The sequence below is a fragment of the Geotrypetes seraphini genome, chromosome 8 (assembly GCF_902459505.1).
Source record: "Geotrypetes seraphini chromosome 8, aGeoSer1.1, whole genome shotgun sequence".
Lineage (NCBI taxonomy): Eukaryota > Metazoa > Chordata > Amphibia > Gymnophiona > Dermophiidae > Geotrypetes > Geotrypetes seraphini.
Genome location: NC_047091.1, coordinates 35,864,651 through 35,890,691, shown reverse-complemented (window position 1 = coordinate 35,890,691; position 26,041 = coordinate 35,864,651). Strand labels below are relative to the sequence as shown.

At 45.1% G+C, this 26,041-nt stretch overlaps 1 protein-coding gene across 3 annotated transcripts in view; it reads left to right on the top strand.

Annotated features, from left to right (window-relative positions):
• UBXN11 (UBX domain protein 11) overlaps nucleotides 1-26,014 on the top strand; it is a 61,901-nt gene extending 35,887 nt beyond the window's left edge. For 2 of the 3 annotated variants that reach the window (XM_033957480.1, XM_033957479.1), the window contains exons 9-14: nucleotides 1,399-1,476; nucleotides 13,490-13,616; nucleotides 20,800-20,903; nucleotides 21,066-21,136; nucleotides 23,455-23,604; nucleotides 23,754-26,014. In XM_033957480.1, coding sequence (XP_033813371.1) covers nucleotides 1,399-1,476; nucleotides 13,490-13,616; nucleotides 20,800-20,903; nucleotides 21,066-21,136; nucleotides 23,455-23,604; nucleotides 23,754-23,886 — 663 coding nt within the window. In that variant the 3' untranslated portion in view covers nucleotides 23,887-26,014. Of the gene's footprint in view, nucleotides 1-1,398; nucleotides 1,477-13,489; nucleotides 13,617-20,799; nucleotides 20,904-21,054; nucleotides 21,137-23,454; nucleotides 23,605-23,753 lie in introns of those variants that run through there. The other variant, XM_033957481.1, reaches the window with a different exon arrangement.
• The last annotated feature ends 27 nt before the right edge of the window (nucleotides 26,015-26,041 follow it).

Genomic DNA, 26,041 nt, shown 5'->3' with positions numbered 1-26,041 from the left:
TGTGTCTTCACCATCTTTCTAAATTGTAAGCAGTCGGAACAGGTCCTCAGGATACCAGGGAGGGAATTCCAAAATTTGACCCCTGCTACGGACAACATTGCCACTCTGGATTTAACATACCGGACAGTTTCAATCTAGGATATACATTAATAAGGGCCCATTACTATAATCAGGGTCTTTATTACTGTACGTCCTAGACTGAAATAAAGAAGGCTTGATTTTATCCTCCTGGCTCTGGTGGATTGTTCATTGTCCATTGGTTCATTGTCCATTGGCTGCATTGTCCTGTTGGACTCCTTGGTGGGTTTTGTCCGGATGGATTTCCAAAACCCGGCATGCTCAGGGAAGAAGAGATGAGGTTCGTATGGGGGAGGGGCCACATGTCCTCTTTTTTTAACATGAAATCTGATAACCCTACTTCAGTGAGGAGAAAGGGCCTGTATGTGTGACATAAATCAGGTGTGAAACTGGAGGGCTGCAAATGAAGTAGGTTTTCATGATATTCTAAATGAATATACATGAGGTACATTTGCATATTCATTAGGAATATCTTGAAGACTGATTTGCGGCCTTCCAGGCATCCCTGGCATGAATGATCTGATCTGGTGTAGTCCAATGTAATTAGTAATGTGAAAACATGAAGAGTAAAATCTATGGAGGTGCAGACATAAGCAATATAGCGTAACAGTAGCATGCCTGACAGGCAGGGAGCAATGTTACTCCCCAGAAGAGTATAATTTTCCACTGTCTGTAGAGGGGGCATGTGAGGTGGAGGTGGAGAACTTAAGGTTTCACAAACCAGTGCAAAGGCCTTCACAGCCAGTTAGTTTTCAAGATATACACTACTACCACTATTTATCATTTCTATGGTGCTGAAAGGTGTACTCAGTGCTGTACATTCAACATGTAATAGATGGTCTCTGCTCAGAAGAGCTTACAATCTAATATGGACAGACAGACAGAACAAATGTAACAGATAGGGGTTGGGGAGTTTCTTGCATAGAGAGTGATAGGTATCTTACGAAGAGTGGGAGTTAGGAGTTGAATGCAGCCTCGAATAAGTGGGCTTTTAGCTTGGATTTGAATACTGAATATGCATGATGAATTTGCATGCACTGGAGACTTGATATATGCAAACTTCACTCGACACATGCACGATAGAGATCCTGAAGACCTGGCTGGCTGTGAAGTCCCCAGGACTGGTTGAAGAAGCTGTAAGTCAGGGCTTCCAAATTCCCAGGTGCACGATCACAGGATGTGGGAAAGCCCACAGTGCCTCCACATCGCACCTCTTTGCCAGAGGGCTCTTTGAAACCTCCCACTAGTTTTAGGTCTTCCAGAAAGTTCCAAGGTAAAGGATATTAACCCTAAATCTCTGAACCAATTGCCCCATTTTAGCAATGCATGCAGGATATCATGGATGGATACTTCCCGACAGAACTACAGCATCGCTTCCCGGAAGGAATTCCATTTCAGGTAAGAGGGGCAGCTGGCAACAACTGCTTCTCCCCAGAGCCTTCCCCCCCCCCTCCCAGGGCAATTCTATAAAATAGGTGCCAATGTTTATGCGCTGATTACAGGCATAAATGTTCAGAATAGTATCTTGGATGTTCATATGTTTGCACACAAGTACGTAAAGGCTGAAAATCCACCTAAGCATTGTTCTGTAAATACGCCTGTATTTTACATATCACCGGATTCTATAAAGGTCAGCCAAAATTCCGAGATGCACGTGCAATTTAACGAGTTGGTGAATGGCAATAAGCGTGTGCTAATTCACTCTTTAGTTATAACGCATCTGGATTCCTGCAGTTCCCTTTACCATGGTATAAATCAAAAAGAAATCAGACGACGTCAGATAATACAAAACACAGCGGTGAAACTCATCTACAAGGCTATAAAAATACAACCATGTTACCCCTTTCTTGAAACACACACACTGGTTGCCCATATACACTGCATCTCCTTTAAAAGCTTACTTCTTGTTTTCAAAACAAAACAGGCAACTACTACAATCTTCCCAGCAAAATCTCCTTTCAATTCATCACTTCACCATACATTCTATGACACAAAGCGTAAGACAGTTTTCTCTGTTGTAGCCCCGGCATTATGGAGCGCGCTTCCAAGCCATATCAAAAATGAAACATCCTTATCAATATACAATAAAACCTTGGTTTGTGAACATAATTCGTTCCAGAAGCATGCTTGTAATCCAAAGCACTCGTATATCAAAGCAAATTTCCCCATAGGAAATAATGGAAACTCAGACGATTCGTTCCACAATCCAAAAACTGTAATCCAAAATACTATATATACTTGTATTGCAAGACCTCACTCATATAGAACAGTCACTAGGCTCCTGCAGGGTCAGAGAGAGAACCATTGGCTCAGTTGTGATGTGTGACTACTATATGTACTTGTATTGCAAGACATTGCTTGTATATCAAGTTAAAATTTAATCAAATGTTTTGCTTGTCTTGCAAAACACTTGCAATCCAAGGTTTTACTGTATAAGACAAATCTAAAGACCTTGCTGTTTAAGGATGCTTTTGCTTCCTAAGAAGTTTCCTTCCCTAGGCAGTAACAGGGGTCTCAAAGTCCCTCCTTGAGGGCTGCAGTCCAGTCGGGTTTTCAGGAATTCCCCAATGAATATGCATGAGATCTATGTGCATGCACCGCTTTCAATGCATATTCATTGGGGAAATCCTGAAAACCAACTGAATTGCGGCCCTCAAGGAGGGACTTTGAGATCCCTGGTTGTAGCACATTACTTTTTCCCCCTCCCAATGTGCGAGCCCTTTTTTTTTTTTTCCTTTTATTTGAATATTATATTTTTCCCTCCCCCCCTTTTTGTCTCTAGTAAATATATTCTCATGATTATACATTTCAGTCTGATGTATTGTTTTTATTTTTACTCCCTCTATTTTTAAACTTTGTAACCTATTGTAAATCACCTAGATCAGGGGTAGACAATTCCGGTCCTCGACAGCCGGAGCCAGGTCAGGTTTTCAGGATCTCCACAATAAATATGCATGAGATAGATTTGCATCTCAAGGAGGCAGTGCATGCAAATCCATCTTGTACATATTCATGGTGGAGAGGAGTGGCCATGAGAGGGACATGGATGGGTCAAGGTGTTTTGAAATTTGCATACAGTATTAAAGAACAGGTTTGGCACTATGTCCTATTCTATAGAGGGTGATCAACCTGGAGCGACTTTTATAGAACGGTGCTCAGCACTTATCTTTTTTCCGACACCATGTACTGAATCTGGCCCATAATGTGTATTTTTATTTTTTAAATTGATTTCAATTGCTATCCCATCCTCCTGGAAGCTCGGAACGGGTTACAAAAGACATTCACGGTAGCTAAGGGCATGACGGTTTGCACGGAGACATCCACAGTAATTAACAAAAGAAGTTCACAATAAAGTTAGGACATGACTGGTCGTATAGAGGGGTCTGTCTGCTGGCGGTTCAGTCGAAGAGGAAGATCGTCACTTCTTTTCGGAAGGCGGTGAGAGGCACATCCCGTAGGCAGCTGGTGCCTCTCCTCCTCCCTGGCGTCTCGCGGCACACCTGAAATCTCGTGGGGCACGCTAGTGTGCCGCAGCACACAGTTTGCGATATACTGCTCTAACCACTGGGCCGCTTCCTTTCCACACAAAAGAAAGGCAAGAGAATACTTTTATTTTTGCACTAAAAGGGTGGTGGATGCCTGGAACAGGCTTGCGGCTGAGGGTATACAATCCAAAATATCAGCAGAGTTCAGGTGCACCTGAGACAGACATATGGGGATCTTAGTGGAAAAATCCAGGGAGGTGAGAACAGAATCAGTAAGAATTAAGACAGCTTAAAGGGACAGAGCGGGTGGGCCAAAAAGATCCTTTTTTTTTGCTGACATTTTCTGTTTCTAAATGAAAAACCCCCAAACCATCGTTTCTTGAGTTTATCTCATAAATCTGCAGTCAAACTTCTTGGCAGGATGTGGGATGCAATATCTTGGTTACCATATCTACTGTAGAGCCCTTTAAGCTAAGCAAAGCCTAGGCCCAAAATGGGAGAAAACCTTTCATATATCCGGCACATAGTCAGAACAAGAAAAGGAAAGGTTTAGAGTTTCATATCTTCTGGCTCTTTCTCCACCAACGACGTGTGACCTAAAAAGAGAGACTGCATGGTTTAGAGAACTGACGAGGGATGTGTGACCTCCTGAAAAGTTGCCACCCAGCTGGAAAGTTGCTTCTGTAGAATTCTTTGCCTCTGTGTTCAGTGGTGTAGGGAGGGTGAGTGGCACACATCCCCTGCCCCCCCACTCTTTCCCAACCCCTCCCTGCCGCGCACCTGCCCCCCTTCCCTTCCCCCATACCTCCTTAATTTTCCCAGTGCAAACAGAAACACAAACTTGCTGCTTGCGTCATGTCTGCTCTCCCTCGGGACCTGGGACCCAGAAGTGACGTCGGAGAGAGCCGACACTGATGTGGGCAGCAAGTTCGTGATGCAGCTCATGCCGGGAGAAGGGAAGGGGAACATGCGCACGGGTGGAGGGGCAGAGATGAGGACAGGTGCTGATGCCTCCACCAAGACAGCGCCTATGCCATGGACTCAGATCTCTCTTGGGGCAAGAGGACAGCAGTGATCACTCTCAGCCCTCAAGGGCTACCAACTGGGCAGGTTTTCCAGATATCCCAAATGAATACATATGATAGAACATAAGAACATAAGAAACGCCTTCACCGGATCAGACCAAGGTCCATCTAGTCCGGCGATCTGCACACGCAGAGGCACATTTAGGTGCTCCTTTTTGGAGACCCGGATTTCCCGTATCCCTCAATATGATCTGCAAGAAGGTGTGCATCCAACTTGCGTTTGAAACCCAGCACAGTATTTTCTGCCACCACCTCCTCCGGGAGAGCATTCCAAGCGCCCACCACTCTTTGTATGAAACAGAACTTCCTGACATTTGTCCTGAAACTGCTGCCACTCAGTTTTAGGCTATGACCTCTTGTCCACGTCACATCTGAAAATGTCAGTAATGCTGCTTCCTGGTCAATTTGATCAAATCCCTTTAATATTTTAAAAGTCTCTATCAGATCCCCACGCAGTCTTCTCTTTTCGAGGGTGAACAGTCCCAGTTTTAGATAGATTTGCAGAGATGCCAAGACTTGTTCATTAGGAGTATGCCACACTTATCTGAAAGCTCCGGATGAAGCTTAACACAACTAAAACCAAATTACTATGGTTAGGCCCAAAATTGGACTGTCTTCCTCTTTCTGTAGCTTTGGCTTCTGGATCCTCCTTACAAATTGAGTTTTCTGTTAAGATTTTGCGAGTCCTTTTCGACTCCTCTCTCTCTTTTAAGGATCAAATAAATTCTATGGTCAAGAAATGATTTTTTTAATCTGCGCATGCTGAGGAAGGTTAGACATCTCTCTCATCATCATCATTTTTCTATTTTAGTTCAGTCAATTATATTATCTCGCCTTGATTATTGCAATGTTATCTATCTCAGTATCACAAAAACCTGCCTTTACAGATTGCAACTGATTCAGAATACTACTGCAAAATTGATCATGTGACTCCGTTGCTTCAGAGTCTTCATTGACTCCCGGTTTATTTTAACGTTCAATTTAAATGTGCTTGTGTTGTTTTTAAAATCCTGTATGGTATCTTTACCCCTCTTATTCCTTTATCTTGGAATGTATATAGATTCTCTTTTGCTAGAGGCAACCAACAATTTAAACTATCTCTTCCTTCGAGAAAAGGGATTAAAGGAGTCAAGATTTTTAGTCAATCTTTGATTTTTAAGTTTTCTCAACTTTGAAATGATCTTCCGCTTCTTTTAAGGAGTTCTGGTTCGCTTCAATTTTTTCATAAATCTTTAAAAACCACTTTATTTGTTAAACATTTTGAAAATTAATTTTTCTGAAATTCAGCCTCTATTTTTTATGGTTTTTATCTGTTAAGTTAATTATTGTAAACTAAGTCGAGCTTTCTTAGAATGATGACTCGGTGTATAAACCCAAGCCTTAGATTAGATTAGATTCACTTTCTCTGAGCCCTATTTCTCATTCATTAGAGCTTCAGTACCAATGCACTGGTCTTGATCATTGCTTTCATGAGAAGCAAGCCTTAGAGAAGTAAACCAAGTGGTCCAGTCAGTAGGAATAGGGTTACCAGATGTCCGGATTTACCCGAACAGGTCCTCTTTTTAGAGGACAGTCTGGGTATCCGAACAGATTTTTAAAAAGCAATAGTTCATCCGGGTTTTCAAGTTTGGGGCCGCAGCTGGAGGTCCTCTAAGCATGCGTGGATGTGATGTGATGATGTCATATGCATGCACTCATGTGTATGACATCATTGCATCACATCTGCGCATTCTCAGAGGCTCTCCAGACACAGCTCCGAGCTTGAGGAGAAAGGAGAAAAGGTTTGGGGGGGGGAGCAGAGCTGGGCCAGAATGGGGCAGGACTAGGGCGGAATGGAGCGGAACTGGGGCGGGGCCACATGTCCGGGTTTTAGCTTAACAAAATCTGGTAACCCTAAGTAGGAAGAAATCTGAGCACACTTTGCTTCTCTTGCCCTGCCCTCTTTCAAGTTTCAAGTTTATTAAGTATTTGATTAATCGCTTACACAAATATCTAAGCGATGAACAAATCATTCAATTTACAGATAATACAGGGGTTATAAAAGACAGATGGACACTGAACAAAACATATTAAATTAACGACTAACAGAATAAACAGAAAAGGAAAACAAAGGGAAAGGCAGGGTAATGAAATACAATAATAATGAAGTACATGTGCTCTGAAAGCGATTTTCAGCTCAGAAAAATTCACCCAGATCGCTCCCCGCTTTGTCTTTCTTCTTTCACAGGCTCCAAAGAAAAGCCAATATCATTTAATGCTACCTTAATTCATTTGCAAAGATAGTATTGCACTTACATCATTCTAGTTTTATACCCTGGACATATGGTCTTAAAAATCTCACTCTTTGTTGTGGTAAATCACACTCTTTGGGTGGTTTGCCCTTTGGCATCTCTGGATTTGCCTGTATTCAACCAGTGAGGGCCACTGAGGCTATAAACAAAGCTTGCAATCGGCATAATTTAAAGAATGAAAGACTGTATTTTACTTCCAAGCAAACTAACCTCCACCCACATGGACCACTAATTAAATGCCATGGGACTTTTACCGTGGCTGACTTTGCACCACATTCAGCATAACAGCTAATGACATAACCCCATAGACCAGTGTTTTGTAAACTTTCCGGCCGGCAGCACACTAAATCTAGTGCTGGAAGGCGCATGCACATGATGTCATCACGTGGACGTTCGCGCATGTGCGGAGGCCCATCTGGCCGTGACCTGCTTTGATAGAGGGATCTGGGAGGTTCAGGGAGAAGAGGAGAGACATCTTCGCCAGCTGACTTCCTGAAGGACATGCCTCTCACCGTGTGGACGACTCTCCTTCCTCGCCAGTGTGTCGCGGCACACCTGAAATCTCAGGAGGCACACTGGTGTGCCGCGATACACTGCCATAGACTAATTCCGAAAAAGTTCATCAACTAGATTTACAAACTTAAATTTCTGCTAAAATTTTGTATCAAAAGCATTTCTTTTGAGCATTCTATTTACCATATAAACTATTGTGCAATAACATAACTGCATTACATGCAATCACAAAAAAAAAGTAACCCCCCCACCTCTTTATAATCCCTGGTGGTGTAGTTGGAGCAGGAGCAATGCCACATTCACAGTAGCTATTTTGAGAACAGAGCAGGAGTAACAGGGGATTGTTTCTGCCCCAGCTACACACCTAGACCACCAGAGGGGACCCACAGGTGGGAAGGGAGAGACAAATGGACAAAGCACCGATTTCCAGCTTCCACTGAAAACACGCGAGTCATTTTTTCAGCTGAAACCAAAAATGTGTCTGAAAATTAAAATCTTTCAGCTGAAACAAACTGGACAGGGCACTTGAGCTGCCTGTATTTGTAAAGGTGGCCTTTGTGCTTTAATTATCCCAGGAATTTGGGGAGGAGGGAAAGGAATCTGGGAAGCTGCTGGGCTAGGAAAAAAAAGGACAGCTGCTACTGGAGAGGGAGAAGAAGGAGAGATGCTTCTGGGAGGGGAGGAGGGAAAGGAATCTGGGAAGCTGCTGGGCTAGGAAAAAAAGGGACAGCTGCTACTGGAGAGGGAGAAGGAGAAGGAGAGATGCATCTGGGAGGGGAGGAGGGAAAGGAATCTGGGAAGCTGCTGGGCCAGGAAAAAAAAGGACAGCTGCTACTGGAGAGGGAGACGGAGAGATGCTGCTGGGAGGGGAGGAAGGGAAGAGAGTTACTGCTGGACAGGAGGCTGGGAGAAAGAAAGAAAGGGGGCAGGCAGGGAAACAGAAGGAAAGAAGAGAAACAGAAAAAAAGAGAGAAAGGTCAGGGAGAGAGGAAGAAAAAGTTGGGGGAGGGAATGAGGTGTGGAGGAGAGAAAGCATACAGGCTGATAGAAGGGAAGAAAGATTGGATGCACAGTCAGAAGAAGAAAGTGCAACCAGAAATCACCAGACAAGGTAGGAAAAATTATTTTATTTTAAATTTAGCAAAGTGGAGGCAGTATTACCACAGTTTTCAAAGGAATTTGCCCAAATAACTTAATAGTTAACTGGGTAAATTCCCAGAGATGAAAACTTCCCTTCACTTACTATGCACAGTTCTGAATTTATATCTGCTGTCTATATTTTACAATATGGTCACCTTTTACTAAACCGCAATAGTGGTTTTTAGCGCAGGGAGCCTATGAGCGTCAAGAGCAGCGCTGGACATTCAGCGCAGCTCCCTGCGCTAAAAACTGCTATTGTGGTTTAATAAAAAGGATGGAGGGTATATTTGTCTATTTTTGTATGCTATAAAAACCAAATACAGAGAGAGACTGAGAGCTGTTGACGAAGAGCTACGTGTGTGTCTTTCTTCGATTCCAGCCAGAATATCAGCTTTGTGTTCAGCCAAACAGGCCCAGGTTTCGCACTGAATAAAGTATTTTATAATTTTTATTTCGTAATAAAGTTTCTTTGTGTTTCTTTGTGTTTATTTGATTCCTATTCAAGAGAATTACTTTATATATAGTCAATATAGGCAGAGAGTTAAATTTTTTAACATTTTCTAATGGTGGTGTGCCTCGTGATTTTTTTCATGAAACAAGTGTGCCTTTGCCCAAAAAAGGTTGAAAAACACTGTGCTAAACAAATACTTCTGTCCTGTGGTCACAGAAGAAAATCCTAGAGAAGGAGCGCTATTTGCTGCAAAGTTACACATCATAATGGAGTGGATTCTGCACCATTCACAGAACATAAGAATTGCTGCTGCTGGGTCAGACCAGTGGTCCATCACGTCCAGCAATCCGCACACGTGGCAGCCCTCCGGTCAAAGACCAGCACCCTAACCGATACTAACCCTATCAGCATACGTCCTTGTCTTGAATCCTTGGAGGGTGTTTTCCCCTATGACAGACTCCGGAAAAGCATTCCAGTTTTCTACCACTCTCTGGGTGAAAAAGAACTTCCATACGTTTGCACAGAATCTATCCCCTTTTAACTTTAGAGAGTGCCTTCTCGTTCTCTCTACTGTGGAGAGGGTGAGCAACCTGTCTTTATCTACTAAGTCTATTCCCATCAGTACCTTGAATGTTTCGATCATGTCCCTTCTCAGTCTCCTCTTTTCAAGGGAAAAGAGGCCCGGTTTCTCTAATCTCTCACTCTACGGCAACTCCTCTAGTCCCTTAACAATTTTAGTCGCTCTTCTCTGGACCCTCTCGAGTAGTACCGTGTCCTTTTTCATTTACGGCAATGGACCGGATGGGATTCATCCCAAGATATTGATGGAGCTTAGAAAGATTCTGGCGGGCCCACTTAAAGATTTGTTCAATAAATCCCTTCAAACAGGAGAGGTTCCATGGGATTGTAGAAGAATGGATGTAGTCCCTCTTCACAAAAGGTCCCAAGCCATTTTCAACTGCTTGCTGCACTTATCCATCAAATGATTACAATTTTGTATGTAGCACTGATTAGTAATTAACCTTTAATTGCAGTTTATAAGTCTTGGTCTGACTTTCTACTAAGCCCGGCCATCTGTTCCCAGTCCTTCCAAAAATACTTATCTTCATAATTCCTTGACTGAAAAGGGAAAAATATTTTGATGATGCTTGATTGCGACCAATACTTGGAAAAATTCCAGAAAAGTCACACATATTTTACAGATCTGCTGACATGTTTGGGAGGAAAAAGCTTTTGAAAATAACAAAGCATCGCCTTCTGGATCACAGCTCTGGATAACTTTTCAACAAGAAAATATTATTAAAAAACCAACAGCAATTGTAAATTGATTGTTTACTCTTTAAGAAGTAAAAAGATACTCACCATGTAACTTCCTGTAATACTTTTAAAATGAATAGGGAAAATATTTTTTCACTCAATGAATAGTTAAGCTCTGGAACTTGTTGCTGAAGGATGTGATATCAGCAGTTAGCATATCTGGGTTTAAAAAAAGGTTTGGACAAAAATCCAAGATGGCAGCTGTATGAGACACAGCAATGGAGTGACTGACCTGAATTCTGAGTTCCTGACCGGGAAATCCTCTGACTCCCCTGCAATGGGGAAAAATACGGAAGGGTACAGAGTGAAAGATTCCTTCTGTCTCCATTTCCTGGGCTTCAGCAGCTGACTTTGGAGGCATTCGGTGCTTCATCAGTTTCTACTCCACTCTCCAGTTTATCAAGGCAGGCGGGGCTTACCTCCTCTAGCAGCGGCAACACGGCCTCTGAGCCCCATCCAAAGATCAACGCCCTTGCAGCCAGGACTATGCACTCCTGTAGAGCTGCATGCACATTTGGTCAGGAGTGAGCCATTTTCCAGACTCATTAGAGGGGTCCACCAAGGTGATTTCCAGCTATATTCCTACTACTTTGGAGAATGGAGGTGATTTGCGAGAACATCAAATTGTAAGTTCTTAGCTCCTTATTCAGGGTTCGCTGGGAGTAGACCATCTGCTGCAAGAGTTAAGAAGACTGAGGTCCAGGTGTTGTTACTAATGAGTCCATATGGGATGTTTTGCTGTGCCTTAATAACTCTTTTTTACAAGTTATGGCCTCCATTTCTGGTCGATTTTCTAAGTTGTCTGGTTCAATGGAGAAGTGTGATAAGACCCTTGAACAACATTCCAGCCAAATTAAAGCCATGGAGGAGCAAAATTAAAACATACATCTAAGTCCAGTTTGGATATAGGGTGCAAGTCGCCCAAGGTCGGCAGTGGCAAAATGTCCATTCTTGAAAAGTACATCTAACATTTTTTTTTTTCTGAACATCGTCTATCTGTACGTCCAGGTGTTTGATCATCCAGACCGCCATTGTGTCTACCTTTATACCACATTACTACTACTATTTATTATTTCTATAGCGCTGAAAGGTGTTCGCAGCGCTGTACAGTTTAACATGCAATAGACAGTCCCTGCTCAGAAGAGCTTACTAATCTAATTTAGACAGAACATTTCAGGGTTGGAGAGATGATGGTAGAGGAAATGATACAGTGGCTCTAGGTATCTGACAGCAGTGAGTGGGAGATAAGAGTTGAAAGCTTTTAGCTTGGATCTGAACGCTGCTAGGGATGAAGCATGACGTATTGATTCAGGCAGCCTGTTCCATTCTCAACCAAAAACTTGTCCAAGTCCCAAACGCCCAGAACCAACATTGTGATGGACTGGCCACCCAGACATGGCAATAGAGCAGTGGGGCATCTTACAGGGCACTGCTGTGAACGTCACAAAAATGGTGCCACATGAACATCTCACCAGAGCCCCCTAAAACACACTATACCCAGCTGTCTACAAGCCCAATAGCCTTTATGGCTGCAGCTGGAACTTATATGGCAGTACAGTAAGGAAGGGGGGGGTGTTTGGTGGGCTCACATTTTCCACCATGAATGTAGTGGTTAGAGTGGCTTATAGGCCTGGATCCTCCTCTCTGTGGTTCACTACCCCCCCCCCCCCCAGTCTACTTAAGCCACCTTTGTGCAGATCTACTAGGCTTTCCTATGCCAGGTGCTGATGTTCCGTAGGCAGGTATGGACATTTTTATTCTGAATTTTGTGGGGGTGCAACAGGATCAGTGAACACGGGGGAAGTATGTGGGGGTCTTTACTTTGTCTCTGCAGTGGTTATTTGGTCACGTTTGATACACTTTGGGCACTTATACCTGTCTTTACATCGTCTAACTCACAATGTATAAGTTAGTCTCCTGAGCAGTTTCATCAAACATTCGATTATCTCTGCACGATGACTAAGTCTAGATCGGCCCACATCCTGCCCTAACCACTCCTCCAAAAATGCCCCTTTCAGCTCTGGGCGCACATTAGGATTCAGGGTGGGGGTCTGGGTGGGGGTGAACTTTCAGGGTGGGGGTGTCGGCAGGAGGGATCGGGCATCCCTCCTACCGGGGAACATTGGCAGGGGGGATGTTGGCAGAAGGGATTGGGTATCTCTCCTGCCGGGGAACATTGGTGTGGGGGGGGGGGGCGGGTTCGGGGGATTGCAGCAGGAAAGATTGGGTATCTCTCCTGCCAGGGAACATTCGGGGGAGGTCGTGGTGGCTTCAGGCAGGAGGGACTGGGCATCCCTCCTGCCATGATCGTTGCAGGGGAGGTGGGAGGACGGTGCTACGGTTAGAGAATCATGCTTTTAGGTGAAGGACTGGTCCCTCCCAATCCTAAAAGACTTGGACAATTTTTTTTTTTTTTTTAGAATAGGGCTTAAAGGTAGATGTAGTGGCAATCTGGGCGATTCAATTCCTGAACATAGAGGTAGGCCATTCTCTGAAAAAAAAAAAAAAAACCCACACACATTTTAGATGGGGTTTATTTTTCAAGAATAGACATTTCCCTGCTTCTTACTTTGTGCGCCTGGGGCCAAAAGGGAACTTAGGCGTTGTTTTTGATTGTGCCCCTCCACATATACAGACACAGAGACAGGATTCAGTTTTGCTTATCTTGTATCAGCTTTGCCAGTTGCTGGTTAATGGTAGAATGGATTTCAAAATGTTAGCATTAATTTTTAAAGTCTTCTGTTAGGTTGAACCAAACATTTGACATTATTGATCTCTGGTTTTGCCCTTCCCCCAACCACATATCACTCCTGCGTTTACTAATCCTCCAACGTCAAGCTTTAATATCAGAGGAGACTAGGGGAGTGTTTAGTTATATAGAAACACTTGTATGGAATGAACTTCTCCAGGAACTGAGAAGAGGTTGAATTTTTAAAATTACAGAACTTAAAAGCACTGTTGTTTAGGCAAAGTTTTGCTCATCTCTGCAGAGAATATGGGAACTGATAGAAAGCAGGGATGTTTGAGATGACTGAGAGATCTTATTGTATCTTACTGTGAACTATTCTAGTATCATATACAGGGCATAGCATATGAAGTGTTATAAATACAATAATTCATTTTTTCCAGATTACAGATAGGAGGGATGTGATATTTCGTGAGAGCCATCGCTGGGATACTTTTCCTGGTCAGGGTCACAAGGTTGGTGAGGTTCAGCCCGTAGGCAAAAGCTTACAGGAGACCAGCGAAATTCCAGGTGATTAGCTGCAGATATTCCACTTCCCTTTTGCTAATATATATTTCATCAGAGGGCAAGTTTATAAAGAGCTGGCTGTGCATGATGCCAACTTTAAAATTTCATGGCCAATTACTGGGATATATGTACATGTAGTGACAATATGGTGCATGTGGAGGCAGTCTGGGGCTGTAACCTACGCTTTATAAAATACACAACAGGTAAAGGTGTGTCTGCATTTGTGCACTGTTGGAGCTGGTTCTGGGACTCTTTTGAATAAAGGCACCTTTTGGGTAGAGTTACCATATTTGGGGCCGCAAAACCCTGGACATATGGCCCCACTGTTCCGCCCCAGCCTCGCCCCCACAAAGCCGCCTCTCTTCTGTCCTGAGCTCCGGCCGTGTCTGGAGGGCCTGGAGCATGCGCGAATGTGTGTGATGTCATCAACGCATGCTCAGAGGCCCTCCAGATGTGGCCGGAGCTCGTCAGGGCTTCCCAAAAGCCGGACAAATTGCCAGGTTTTGGAAAGTCTATCCGGGTACCTAGACATCTGGTAGCCCTACTTTTGGGGCTTCCTTCCTAGGTGCTTGTTAAGAAATCAGACCATTGGAGCCAAGGGTACAAGTAAGTAGTGGTAGAGCTGTTGCCTCTGCTTCAAGGTCATGAGCTCAAATCCCAGTGGTCCTCTTTGTGACCCTGGGCAAGTCACTTAATCCTCCACGGCCCCAGGTACACAATAAGTACCTGTATATATGTGGACCGTTTTCTTTTTTTTTAAATATAAAGGTTTATTGAAAAATTGCAAACAAATACAGAATCATAAACAATGCGAACAACCACCCAAACACTCACTGCCCCCCACCCACCAAATGTCATACTGGGATTCTTCAGTATGAGACAAAACAAAAGGCAGAACAAAATCCTCCCATCCCCAATCCCTCCCACCACCCCTCCCTCCCCAACCCCCCAACCCAAGTGTGTGTGCAGAAAACCAATAAGAAACCACCAAAATAGCTGGGTGAGACCACTAGGAGGCCGATGACCATTTGATAAATGGATCCCAAACCTTCAAAAACTGGGATAGGCGATTATGCATAAGAGCTGTCAATTTAGACATACGAAAGATAAACGCTAATTTTCCCAATAAATGCTGCCGAGTGGGCGGGTGCACCTGCTTCCACTGTGCAGCCAACAACAGTCTGCTAGCTACAAACACATGAAAAGCCAAGGTCTGACAGGAGCGTGGCAACGCTAGACCGTTTTCAATGTGTAAGCCTTAAAAGCTGATATACAGGTCCCATTCCCTTTGTATATTCCTTATCAAAACAGGCTGCAAGATTGAAGACTTGATTTTAAACAGTATCAAAGTGAGCAATTCAGCTGAACGTTGCAAAGTAATTACAGACAAGAGGAGTTTAGTATTCAGAAATCTTTTTTCACATCCATGCTACATGTGAGTTGAAAGACCCTAAAGATTAGAATGAAATCGAACCATTTTTTGTAATACTGTTTATCCCAGGACAAGCAGGCAGCATATTCTTGACTGATGGGTGACGGCACCGACGGAGCCCCGGTACGGACAATTTTAGAGTGATTGCACTCTAAGAACTTGGAAAGTTCTAGCAGGCCGCACCGCGCACGCGCGAGTGCCTTCCCGCCCGACTGAGGCGCGCGGTCCCCAGTTTCTTAGTTTCCGCGGAGCTAAGAAGACGCACGTTTCAACGGCTGTTGAAAACTTTTGTTCCTTATCGCTTTCCCGCTCGCGTAAACTTGTTCGGAAATATTATTTCCTTCTTTTGCTTTCTTTTCTTTGTTTAAAAAAAACAAACTAATTTTGTTTTCTTTTTCATTTTTTCGGTTTCGCCCCGGCGGGGTCTGTTGCCACCATCGAGGCCTCGGCCTTCGATTTGGCAGAAGCCGTTTTTACCTTCATGCCCCCTCAACCCGGGTTTAAGAAGTGCCAGCGGTGTGCTCGACCAATTTCACTCACAGACCCGCACAACTGGTGTCTGCAGTGTCTTGGTCCTGACCACCGAGCGTCCACCTGCACCCGCTGTGCGACTTTAAAAAAGAGAACTCTAAAAAACCGCCAGATCCAACAGCGGTTGTTATTTGGCGCCGAGATGTCTGATTCCGCAGCACCGACACCGACATCGGCCCCATCTCAGTCGGCACCTACTTCGTCAACACCGCGCGATACCGCACTGGCGTCGCATCCCGCAGGTAAGCCGGCTAAGAAGCCTTTCCCGTTGGAGCGTCCTCCGGTCTCAGTAGCAGCGAGTCCAGTCCTGCCGACCTCGAGGTGCCCACGGAAGCGCTCCGCCCCTATTGAGGTGAGCCCCTCGACATCGGGTTCCTCATCCTCGAGGCGTAGAGCGGCACCGCAGGTACCGCAGAAGAAAAAGGCGGTACCGGTGCCTTCGCTGGACGAGCGGATTGCTGCTGTCCTGCAAGTGCAACTTAAGGAACAGTTGCAACAACTCCTTCCCGCACTTTTGACACCGAGCCTTCCAGTCCCGGTCCGGTCTGAGCCACCGGTACCAACAGTGGAGCGCCCTCTTTTATCGGCATCCGCTTTGTCGGTACCAGTCCACACTGCTTCATCGACTTCGATGCCAATCTTAGCACCAGAACCGAGAGCTCAACACCAGGCGGTGCAGACTTCGGTGCCGACACAGCATGTAACATCTCCCGGTACCATGTCTATGAGGTCGGGTAAGTCGGCACGCAAATCCCGACACCTGGAACCCTCCACTCCGGAGTCTCGAGACCGTAGCTCTCATATTAGGGACCCTGATTTGTGGGGTGACTCCGAAGAGCCCTTTCTGTCTGAGGGTGAGTGTTCCTCTGATGAAGAGGATCAACTTGTTGCAGATCCCTCTTCTAAACAGGATTCCACATCCTTTACCTCTTTCTTAAAAGAGATGTGTGAATCTCTTTCTATTCCCTTGGAGGCTGAGTCTAAGAAATCCAAGGCTTTCCTTGATGCTCTGGACTTTGACCAGCCTCCAAGGGAATTTCTCAAACTTCCTCTCCATGACATCTTACGGGAGACCTTTTATAAAAATCTGGAGACTCCCCTGACTGTACCAGGAGCTCCTCGTAAATTGGACTCCTTGTACAAAGTTATCCCCATTCCTGGTTTTGACAAACCTCAGCTCCCGCATGAGTCTCTTTTGGTAGAATCCACTCTTAAGAAATCAGCGGGAGCTAGTGTGTATGCCTCAGTCCCTCCTGGCAGAGAAGGAAAGGCCATGGACAAATTTGGCAAACGTTTATATCAAAATGCCATGTTAGCCAATAGGTCAGGGAATTATGCTTTTCATTTTTCCTTTTATTTAAAGCACCTCATACAAAACATGGATGCTTTTGAAAAGTACCTCCCTGACCGCAAAAAATCTGCGTTTCATGCCTGTTCTTCCTCTCTTCTCCAGTTACGAAAATTCCTAGTTAGGTCAATTTATGACACTTTTGAATTGACGTCTAGAGCCACGGCTATGTCTGTTGCCATGCGTCGGTTGGCATGGCTCAGAGTCTCGGAGCTCGATGTAAATCATCAGGACCGCCTAGCAAATTCTCCCTGTTTAGGTTATGAGCTCTTTGGAGAGTCCATGGATTCCACTACACAAAAACTGTCTGCCCATGAGACTCGGTGGGATACTCTCCTGAAGACTAAGAAAAAGACTCCACCTGCTCGGCCTTTTCGCCAACAATCCGCCTACCAGTGCCGCTATGCTGCTCGTCCCTTGCCACCGGCTACTCAACAGCCTAAACGTCAGCGCCAACAACAGCGACAACCTCCTAGACCAGCCCAGCAGCAACAGGTGAAGCCTCCTCCACCACAAAAGTCTACCCAACCCTTTTGACGTGGTTCTCTAAAGCATAGCCAGTATTCCTCCATCTACCCATCTCCCTCGACCCATAGGAGGACGTCTTTCTTGTTACATCAGCCGTTGGGAGAACATCACATCGGATCAGTGGGTCCTCAACATCATCCGCCACGGCTACTCTCTCAACTTTCAGACACTTCCTGCTCAAAGTCTGCCAAGAGTCTGCTTTGAACACCTCTCAGTCTTCTCTCCTTCTTCAGGAAGTTCAATCCCTCCTCCTTCTGAACGCCATAGAGGAAGTTCCTCTAGATCAGAAGGGGCAGGGCTTCTACTCCCGTTATTTTCTGGCCCCCAAAAAAACAGGGGATCTCAGACCCATCCTAGATCTTCGCGATCTCAACAAATGCTTGGTCAAGGAGAAATTCAAGATGCTTTCTCTGGCAACTCTTTATCCTCTTCTCCATCAAGGCGACTGGCTATGCTCCCTCGATCTCAAAGAGGCATACACTCATGTACCCGTCAATCTGGCCTCCAGACAGTACCTCCGCTTCATGATCAATTATTGTCATTACCAATACAAGGTATTGCCTCCTCTCCGAGAGTGTTCACCAAATGTCTGATTGTGGTGGCTGCCTTTCTACGCTCTCACCACCTTCAGGTCTTTCCTTACTTGGACGATTGGTTAATCAAGGCCAATTCATCTCAGACAGTGCTCCTGGCCACCAACCAAACCATCCTGTTTCTACAACTTCTGGGGTTCGAGATCAATCTTCCCAAATCTCATCTCATCCCCACTCAGAGACTTCAATTCATTGGAGCGGTGCTGGACACAGTCCTCATGAGAGCGTTCCTGCCGTCCAACCGTCTTCAAACTCTTCAATCTCTATGTCAGCAGGTACTCCCACAAAGTTCCATATCTGCCAAGCAAATGATGATACTCTTGGGTCACATGGCCTCCACAGTTCATGTCACACCCTTCGCATGTCTTCACCTGCGCACTCCTCAGTGGACCCTAGCTACCCAGTGGTCCCAAGCAACGGATCCTTGCTCACGACACATATCTGTGACATCATCTCTTCGTCAGTCTCTACAATGGTGGTTGATATCCTCGAATCTCTCCAGAGGTCTTCTGTTCCATCTACCTCCTCATCAACTTGTCATCACCACCGACGCCTCCCCTTATGCCTGGGGAGCTCATTTGAACGAGTTCCAAACTCAAGGATTTGGACAGCCCAGGAAATGAAGCATCACATCAATTTCCTGGAACTCAGAGCGATGTTTTATGCCCTCAAGGCCTTCCAACATCTTCTCTTTCCTCAAGTCCTCCTGCTGTGCACAGACAATCAAGTTGCCATGTACTACATCAACAAACAGGGTGGGACAGGATCTCGCCTCTTGTGCCAGGAAGCCCAGAAGATTTGGGCTTGGGCCACAGATCACCAACTATTCCTGAAAGCTATCTACATTCAGGGGGAACAGAATTCCTTAGCGGACAAGCTCAGCAGAATTCTCCAGCCTCACGACTGGACACTCGATCCTTTAACTCTACAGTCCATCTTTGCTCGGTGGGGCACTCCTCAGATAGACCTCTTTGCAGCTCCTCACAATCACCAGCTGCCCCTCTTCTGCTCCAGACTCTACTCTCCTCACCGTCTGGCAGCGGATGCATTTCTCCTGGATTGGTCCAATCTGTTCCTGTATGCTTTCCCTCCGCTTCCTCTCATGTTGCGAACCTTGTTCAAGCTTAAGAGGGAACAAGCCACCATGATTCTCATCGCTCCACGGTGGCCCAGGCAACATTGGTTCTCCCTTCTACTTCAACTCAGTTCCAGGGAGCCTATTCTTCTTCCATTGTTTCCTTCTCTACTTACACAGCATCAGGAGACCCTTCTGCATCCCAACCTCCAGTCTCTACACCTGACAGCTTGGTATCTCTCGGACTGACTTCAAGTGATACTCTGTTATCTCAGCCCGTTCGTTCTATTCTGGATGCCTCCAGGAAACCGGCCATTCTGCAATGTTACCATCAGAAGTGGACACGATTTTCTTCCTGGTGTCTTCTCCATCATCATAATCCTACGTCCCTGGCAGTGGAGACCTTGTTGGATACCTCTTTCTTTGTCTGACTCTGGTCTCAAGTCTACTTCCATCAGAGTCCACCTCAGTGCTATTGCTGCTTTTCATGAGCCAGTTCATGGGAAACTTCTCTCAGCTCATCCTTTGGTTTCCAGATTCATGCGGGGTCTTTTCAATGTGAAACCACCTCTTAAGGCCCCTCCTGTAGTCTGGGATCTCAATGTGGTTCTCTCCGCCTTAATGAAGCCTCCGTTTGAACCTCTGGCTGCAACTTCTTTCAAGTTCCTCACTTGGAAAGTGCTCTTCCTTATTGCCCTTACCTCTGCCAGGAGGGTCAGTGAGCTACATGCACTAGTTGCGGATCCACCTTTTACAGTTTTTCATCATGACAAGGTGGTTCTGCGTACACATCCAAAGTTTCTCCCTAAGGTTGTCTCGGAATTCCATCTCAACCAATCCATTGTTCTGCCTGTCTTCTTTCCGAAACCTCACTCATTCTGGAGAACAGGCTCTGCATACTTTGGACTGTAAGCGGGCTCTAGCTTACTATTTAGAGCGTACTAAGCCCCACAGATCATCTCCCCAACTCTTTCTGTCCTTTGATCCGAATAAATTGGGACGTCCTGTTTCTAAACGTACGCTGTCAAATTGGCTTGCAGCGTGCATTTCATTCTGTTATGCTCAGGCCGGACTGACACTGGAAGGTTCTGTCACGGCCCATAGAGTTCGAGCTATGGCAGCATCTGTAGCTTTCCTCCGTTCAACTCCTATTGAGGAAATCTGCAAGGCTGCTACTTGGTCCTCAGTTCATACTTTTACATCGCATTATTGTCTGGATGCTTTCTCCAGACGGGATGGACACTTCGGCCAATCTGTTTTGCAAAATTTGTTTTCCTAATGGCCAACCTTCCCTCCATCCCTCTTTTTGTTAGCTTGGAGGTCACCCATCAGTCAAGAATATGCTGCCTGCTTGTCCTGGGATAAAGCACAGTTACTTACCGTAACAGGTGTTATCCAGGGACAGCAGGCAGATATTCTTGCGTCCCACCCACCTCCCCGGGTTGGCTTCTTAGCTGGCTAATCCTAACTGGGGACCGCGCGCCTCCGTCGGGCGGGAAGGCACTCGCGCGTGCGCGGTGTGGCCTGCTAGAACTTTCCAAGTTCTTAGAGTGCAATCACTCTAAAATTGTCCGTACCGGGGCTCCGTCGGTGCCGTCACCCATCAGTCAAGAATATCTGCCTACTGTCCCTGGATAACACCTGTTACGGTAAGTAACTGTGCTTTCTGCGCTCCTCAGGTCCCAAACTCACCATGGACCAGTTCCTGAACAAACTTCCTAGAGCTGTGATCCGGGCTGGAAAGGTGCTGGATATCAGGGAACCCATCCGAGAGGCACTGCAGGTAGAGGTGTGGCTGTTGCATTACTGCACATGGTTAGCAAAGCCAAGGTCTCTTCTGATTTCCTTTGTGTTTACCCCAGCAGAGGTTAACAGCTCTGCTCCAGTCCTTCCCCTAAACTCTGCTTGTTGCTCTCAAATTGTTTAAATGTCAGTTTGGTTGCAGGGGATCAGAGGGACAAAGAAGAGCAGTGTCATACTGGTGGAGACCCCATCTCTCACAGCAATGAAGGAAAGGTATGGAGTGCAAGTGATTGTAAAAAATGACACCGGGACAGGAACTCAATTTCCCAGTCCCCGCAAGTTTTTGTCGCTGTCCCATTCCTGTAAGCACTGCCTTAACCGCACAAGCCTTGAACACTTATGATTTTAAAGTGTTTGAGGCTTGTGCAGATGAGGACGGAGCTTAGGCATTGGTGGAATGAGGCATTATGACATCACAATCTGAGCTCTAGAATGTTGCTACTTAGATTAAAGGGTTTGAGGCTTGTGCAGATGAGGATAGGCTTGTAGGAATTGGGCAGGAAAAGAACTCACTGGGACAAGAAAATGAGTTCCTGGGAGGGTCGGGGGAAAATTTGTCCCTATGTCATTTTCTATTCTAGTGCTCAAGACTAAAATCAACAACCTTTGGTGCTTAACTAAAGATTAATCATTTTTAAATATTGTTTCCTATCCTCCTGCTCTATCTATGCAAGGTCATGAAGAAACCACACCCACTATCTCCTTCTAATTAAAATCCTAGTTTTACATGGTCAAGTACGCCTTAAAATTCCTCTCCCGCAACAAAGGAAAGTGGGGGTGCTGGGATTTTCATCTAAAATCCCGATGCATTCTTTACCCCCATATATTTTTACCTATAAAGTATGTAGGAAAAACAACACAGCAGTGGCAAACAAAAGCTTTTCAAACAGAAAATCCACAGGTCTGTAAGCACCATGGCCTCTCACATTGCTGAGCCCTTCAAATTAAAGTTTTAAATAGGACCTAGAAATAATGCAGCATCTGCTTGTAATAAAGGGGATGGAACTCCTCTTGTAAGAGGAAAGACTAAAACGGTTAGGGCTCTTCAGCTTGGAAAAGAGACAGCTGAGAGGAGATATGATTTAAGTCTACAAAATCCTGAGTGGAGTAGAACGGGTACAAGTGGATCGATTTTTCACTCCATCAAAAAATACAAGGACATGGGGAAAATGAATTTACAGGGAAATACTTTTAAAACCAATAGGAGGAAATAGTTTTTCATTGAGAATAGTTAAGCTCTGGAATGCATTGCCAGAGGTTGTGGTAAGAGCAGATAGCGTAGCTGGTTTTAAGAAAAAGGTTTGGCCAAATTCCTGGAGGAAAAGTCCATAGTCTGTTATTAAGACATGGGGGAAGCCTCTGCTTGCCCTCGATCGGTAGCATGAAATGTTGCTACTCTTTGGGTTTTGGCCACATACTAGTGACCTGGATTGGCCACCGTGAAAATGGGCTACTGGCCTGATGGACCATTGGTCTGAACCATTAAGGCTGTTCTTATCTTAAGAGGACAGAACACCTTAAAAAGTACCCTTTAATGGAGATCCTGTTTGTAGAAATCACAAGTGTTATGCAGGAACTGAAGAGGGGCCTTAGGATTTTTGCCATTGGATGCTGTAAAGACCCTGCCCCAATTCAGCAGCTTGTCATAGCTTCTGATAACATTATTCCATGCATTTCTTCCTCTTGACTTTTATTTCTAGACCATGCATAGACTAAGTGGTTTACATTCAGGTACTTAAATATTTCTCCGTATCTGTCCTGGTGGGCTAACAATCTGACTAATGCACCTGTGCCAATGGAGGGTTAAGTGACTTGCCCAGGGTCACAAGTAGAGAATGACACGGGGAAAAAAATCTGTTCCTGTCCCCGCTGTCCCCTTCACTACCCCGTCCCCGCCGTTCCCTTCACCGCAACATCCACCCTTCCTTCTCGCCACCTCACCGCCCTTCAGCGGCCCGAGAATTTCCCTCCCGCCCCCTTACCTTCGCGGCGCTTTAGTAAAGAAACTTACTGAAGCCGGCGAAGCCTGCCTGCCTGCAGTCACATGTGTGTGGGCGGAAGCTTCTCCTCTGACGCAACCGGAAGTTGCGTCAGAGGAGAATCTTCCGCCCACACACACACACGACTGCAGGCAGGCTTCGCTGGCTTCAGTAAGTTTCTTTACTAAAGCGCCACAAAGGTATAGGGGGAGGGAGGGAGATAGATTTGGCCAGATGGAGGGAGGGAGGGGGCCACGCATGATCGGTGACTGCGCGCCTTCCCTCCCTTAACTGCAGGGACAAGGCCATTCACTAGTGGATGGCCTTGTCTCTGTGCCCGCAGTGAGCACTTCCCCCCCCAACCTCACCGTTTCGACAGGTTACCCGCGGCTAGCCGCAGGTAACTGCCACCGTGTCATTCTCTAGTCACAAGGAGCAATGCTGAGGCCACTCCTCCACGCCACCTAAAGTAGCATAAAAGCATCTCAATTCTGACTTTCATATTTCTTCCATCTCCTAGAAAAGGTTTTAAGGATTTTATTTTCTATGCAGGCTGAAGATAGACGAGCAGAACAGACCTCCTGCTGCTTCAAACATTTCGACTCTGAGGATCAAATCAGAGAACGGGGATCAGACGTATATTGTGAAAATGGCCTTTACCGAAACCATCGCAGATCTGCGCGCATACCTCGCCCATCACAGGTAAAAGCACAAGAACGAGATGGCTCTAATTAGAGCTCCCTCACAGAGACCGGCATTAGCAAGAATCTGACTAGGTACTGCTCTCCTGCTGTACTGTCAGACCCCACCCCCCATCTTTTGATATTTTTCCTCTCTTTTTTTTTTGGTAGAGGCACAGACTCCAATCTCTACGACATCATCAGTGCTTTTCCACAAGAAGAATACACCGACAACTCCAAGACACTGCAGGAATATGGATTGATTCCTAATGCCACACTGCTTCTCCGACCTAAAAGAGCGTAAGGCCACATGAGCACAGGCTACCAGTTTTGAGCCTGTTTATGTAACATTTCTATTAGAAGTGTTTGTCTTTTTAGCTACATCTTAACTATTTTCTTTAGCATCCCTCCAGATCAGCATAGAACAGATGGGTTTAAGTTCCTCTGCCAGCAGGTGGAGACTGAGACACATTGAATTTTGGCAGTGGGCTATGCAGTCCCATCTACAATCAATCTGTTCTCAGTCTCCAGGAGGTGGTAAACCCATGCAGTCTTTCCCTTTGATAGTGAACTTTTTCTTGTCCCTTTTTTGCAGAGCTTGGAGGACCCTTTCCGGGGTCTATCTGACCTTGGGGGTGCCACACTTGATGGGTTGAGTCCCTTCCCCCATTTCCCCAATTTTATTTCTTTAGAGGAACCTCAGCTGTATGCCTGGCCACCCTTCAGGCACAGACTACAGCCTGTGGGGTCTGCTCTCTTATCCTTTACATCTGTTTGCTGTGGGAATATATATATATTTTTTTAAAAAAAGGAAGGCCTGAGGCAGCCAGTTTAAAGGAAGCTTTGTTTGTTCATTGCTTTCATTTTCTCAATAGCGTTTTTGTGTATTGGTCTCCTGTACATACGATATGAGCACTTTTAAAAAAGCAGAAGTAGTGCGGTTTATTTCTGTGTAGGACCTGAAGTGTGCAGGGAGAGGCAACCAGACCAGTTCTGATCCTACAGCAGTCTAGCGCTGGAATAAAAGTTTCAAGTCAAGTTTCAAGTTTATTAAACTAAAATTTTAGACCGCTTATTCAGGTTTCTAAGCGGTTTACAATATAAAATCACATAAAAACAGGGGATACTAGATAACGTCCAAACATAACAAAAGGTTTTGATGTAACGTACAGAACTACTTCAAACAATAGGGTAGTGGTAAAGAACTACAATTATTATAGAAAAGGAGCAACATAAAATGAAAAAACAATAGGTTAGGGTAAAAAAAGCAGTTGTTTTAAATTTTGCTCTTATGAGGACAGTTGTTATCCAAAAGCGTCTTAGAACATGAATGTTTTTAGTTTTGCTTTAAATTGTTTTAAATCGGATTCACAGCGCAAGTGGTTAGGCAGCAAATTCCATAGGGTAGGGGCAGTAACCGCAAAGTTATTGGAACGCAATATATTAATCGATTTTAAAGAAGGTATGACAAGGAGATTCTGAGAAGTTGACATAAGTTCTACCCTCCCCAACTGCTGTGGTTTGCCCTAGAGAATCAACCAGAGAAATTCCACAGGAGCACAGCAGAAACCAACACAAAGGACAAAGGCTGTGGAAGGCTAGAGTTTATTTTAAAAAGTCTTCACCTTAAGGGCTCAGATCAATAAAACAATACCAATAATACACAGTGAAAATATATGGTGTGGCCACGCTTGTTACAGCAGTTCTCTCACATACAGTACCTTGACTGCCTCACAGCATACAAAAATTTTGTGGTTACATCATAGCGGACCCCAGAAGGTGGTCTTCTCTGACCGAAACCCAGACCATATCAGGTCCGCACTGTATATTTTTACTGTTTTACTGAACTTCATCCTTAATGTGAAGACTTTTTAATAAACTCTCGCATCAAGATCATCGATTCCACAGTCCTTTGCACTAGAGAGTGACATGTACAAATGCTGACAAACTTTGTCCCTAACTACAAATGCCACCAAAATACTGCCATTATTTTTAATTAGACAAATCAGATTTTGTTCTGTGGTGGTGATCACTCTCTAGTTTGCCTCAATATCATTTAAGTTTCTGGTACTAAGCCAACTATCTGTGAAGACGGCCATGGCTAGCATATTTTCCCTTATTTGCCAAGTATCTTAACTAGACTACGTTTCCATGAAAACAGGAGGAGCCTAGTGGTTAGAGCACTAAGCTGACCAGCAGAGAAACTGGTTCAAATCCTGCCACTTATGACCTTGGGAAAGTCAGAAACCTCATCACGTTAGGTACAAACTTACAAGTAGAGAAAGACATGGGCACAAATTTGTTCCCGTAGGAACTCAATTTCCCCATCCCGTCCCCACAGGTTTTGTCACCGTCCCATTCCTGTAAGCTCTGCCTTAACCACACAAGCCTCGAACACTTATGATTTTAAAGTGTTTGAGGCTCGTGCAGATGAGGAAGGAGCTTGCAGGAATGGGGCA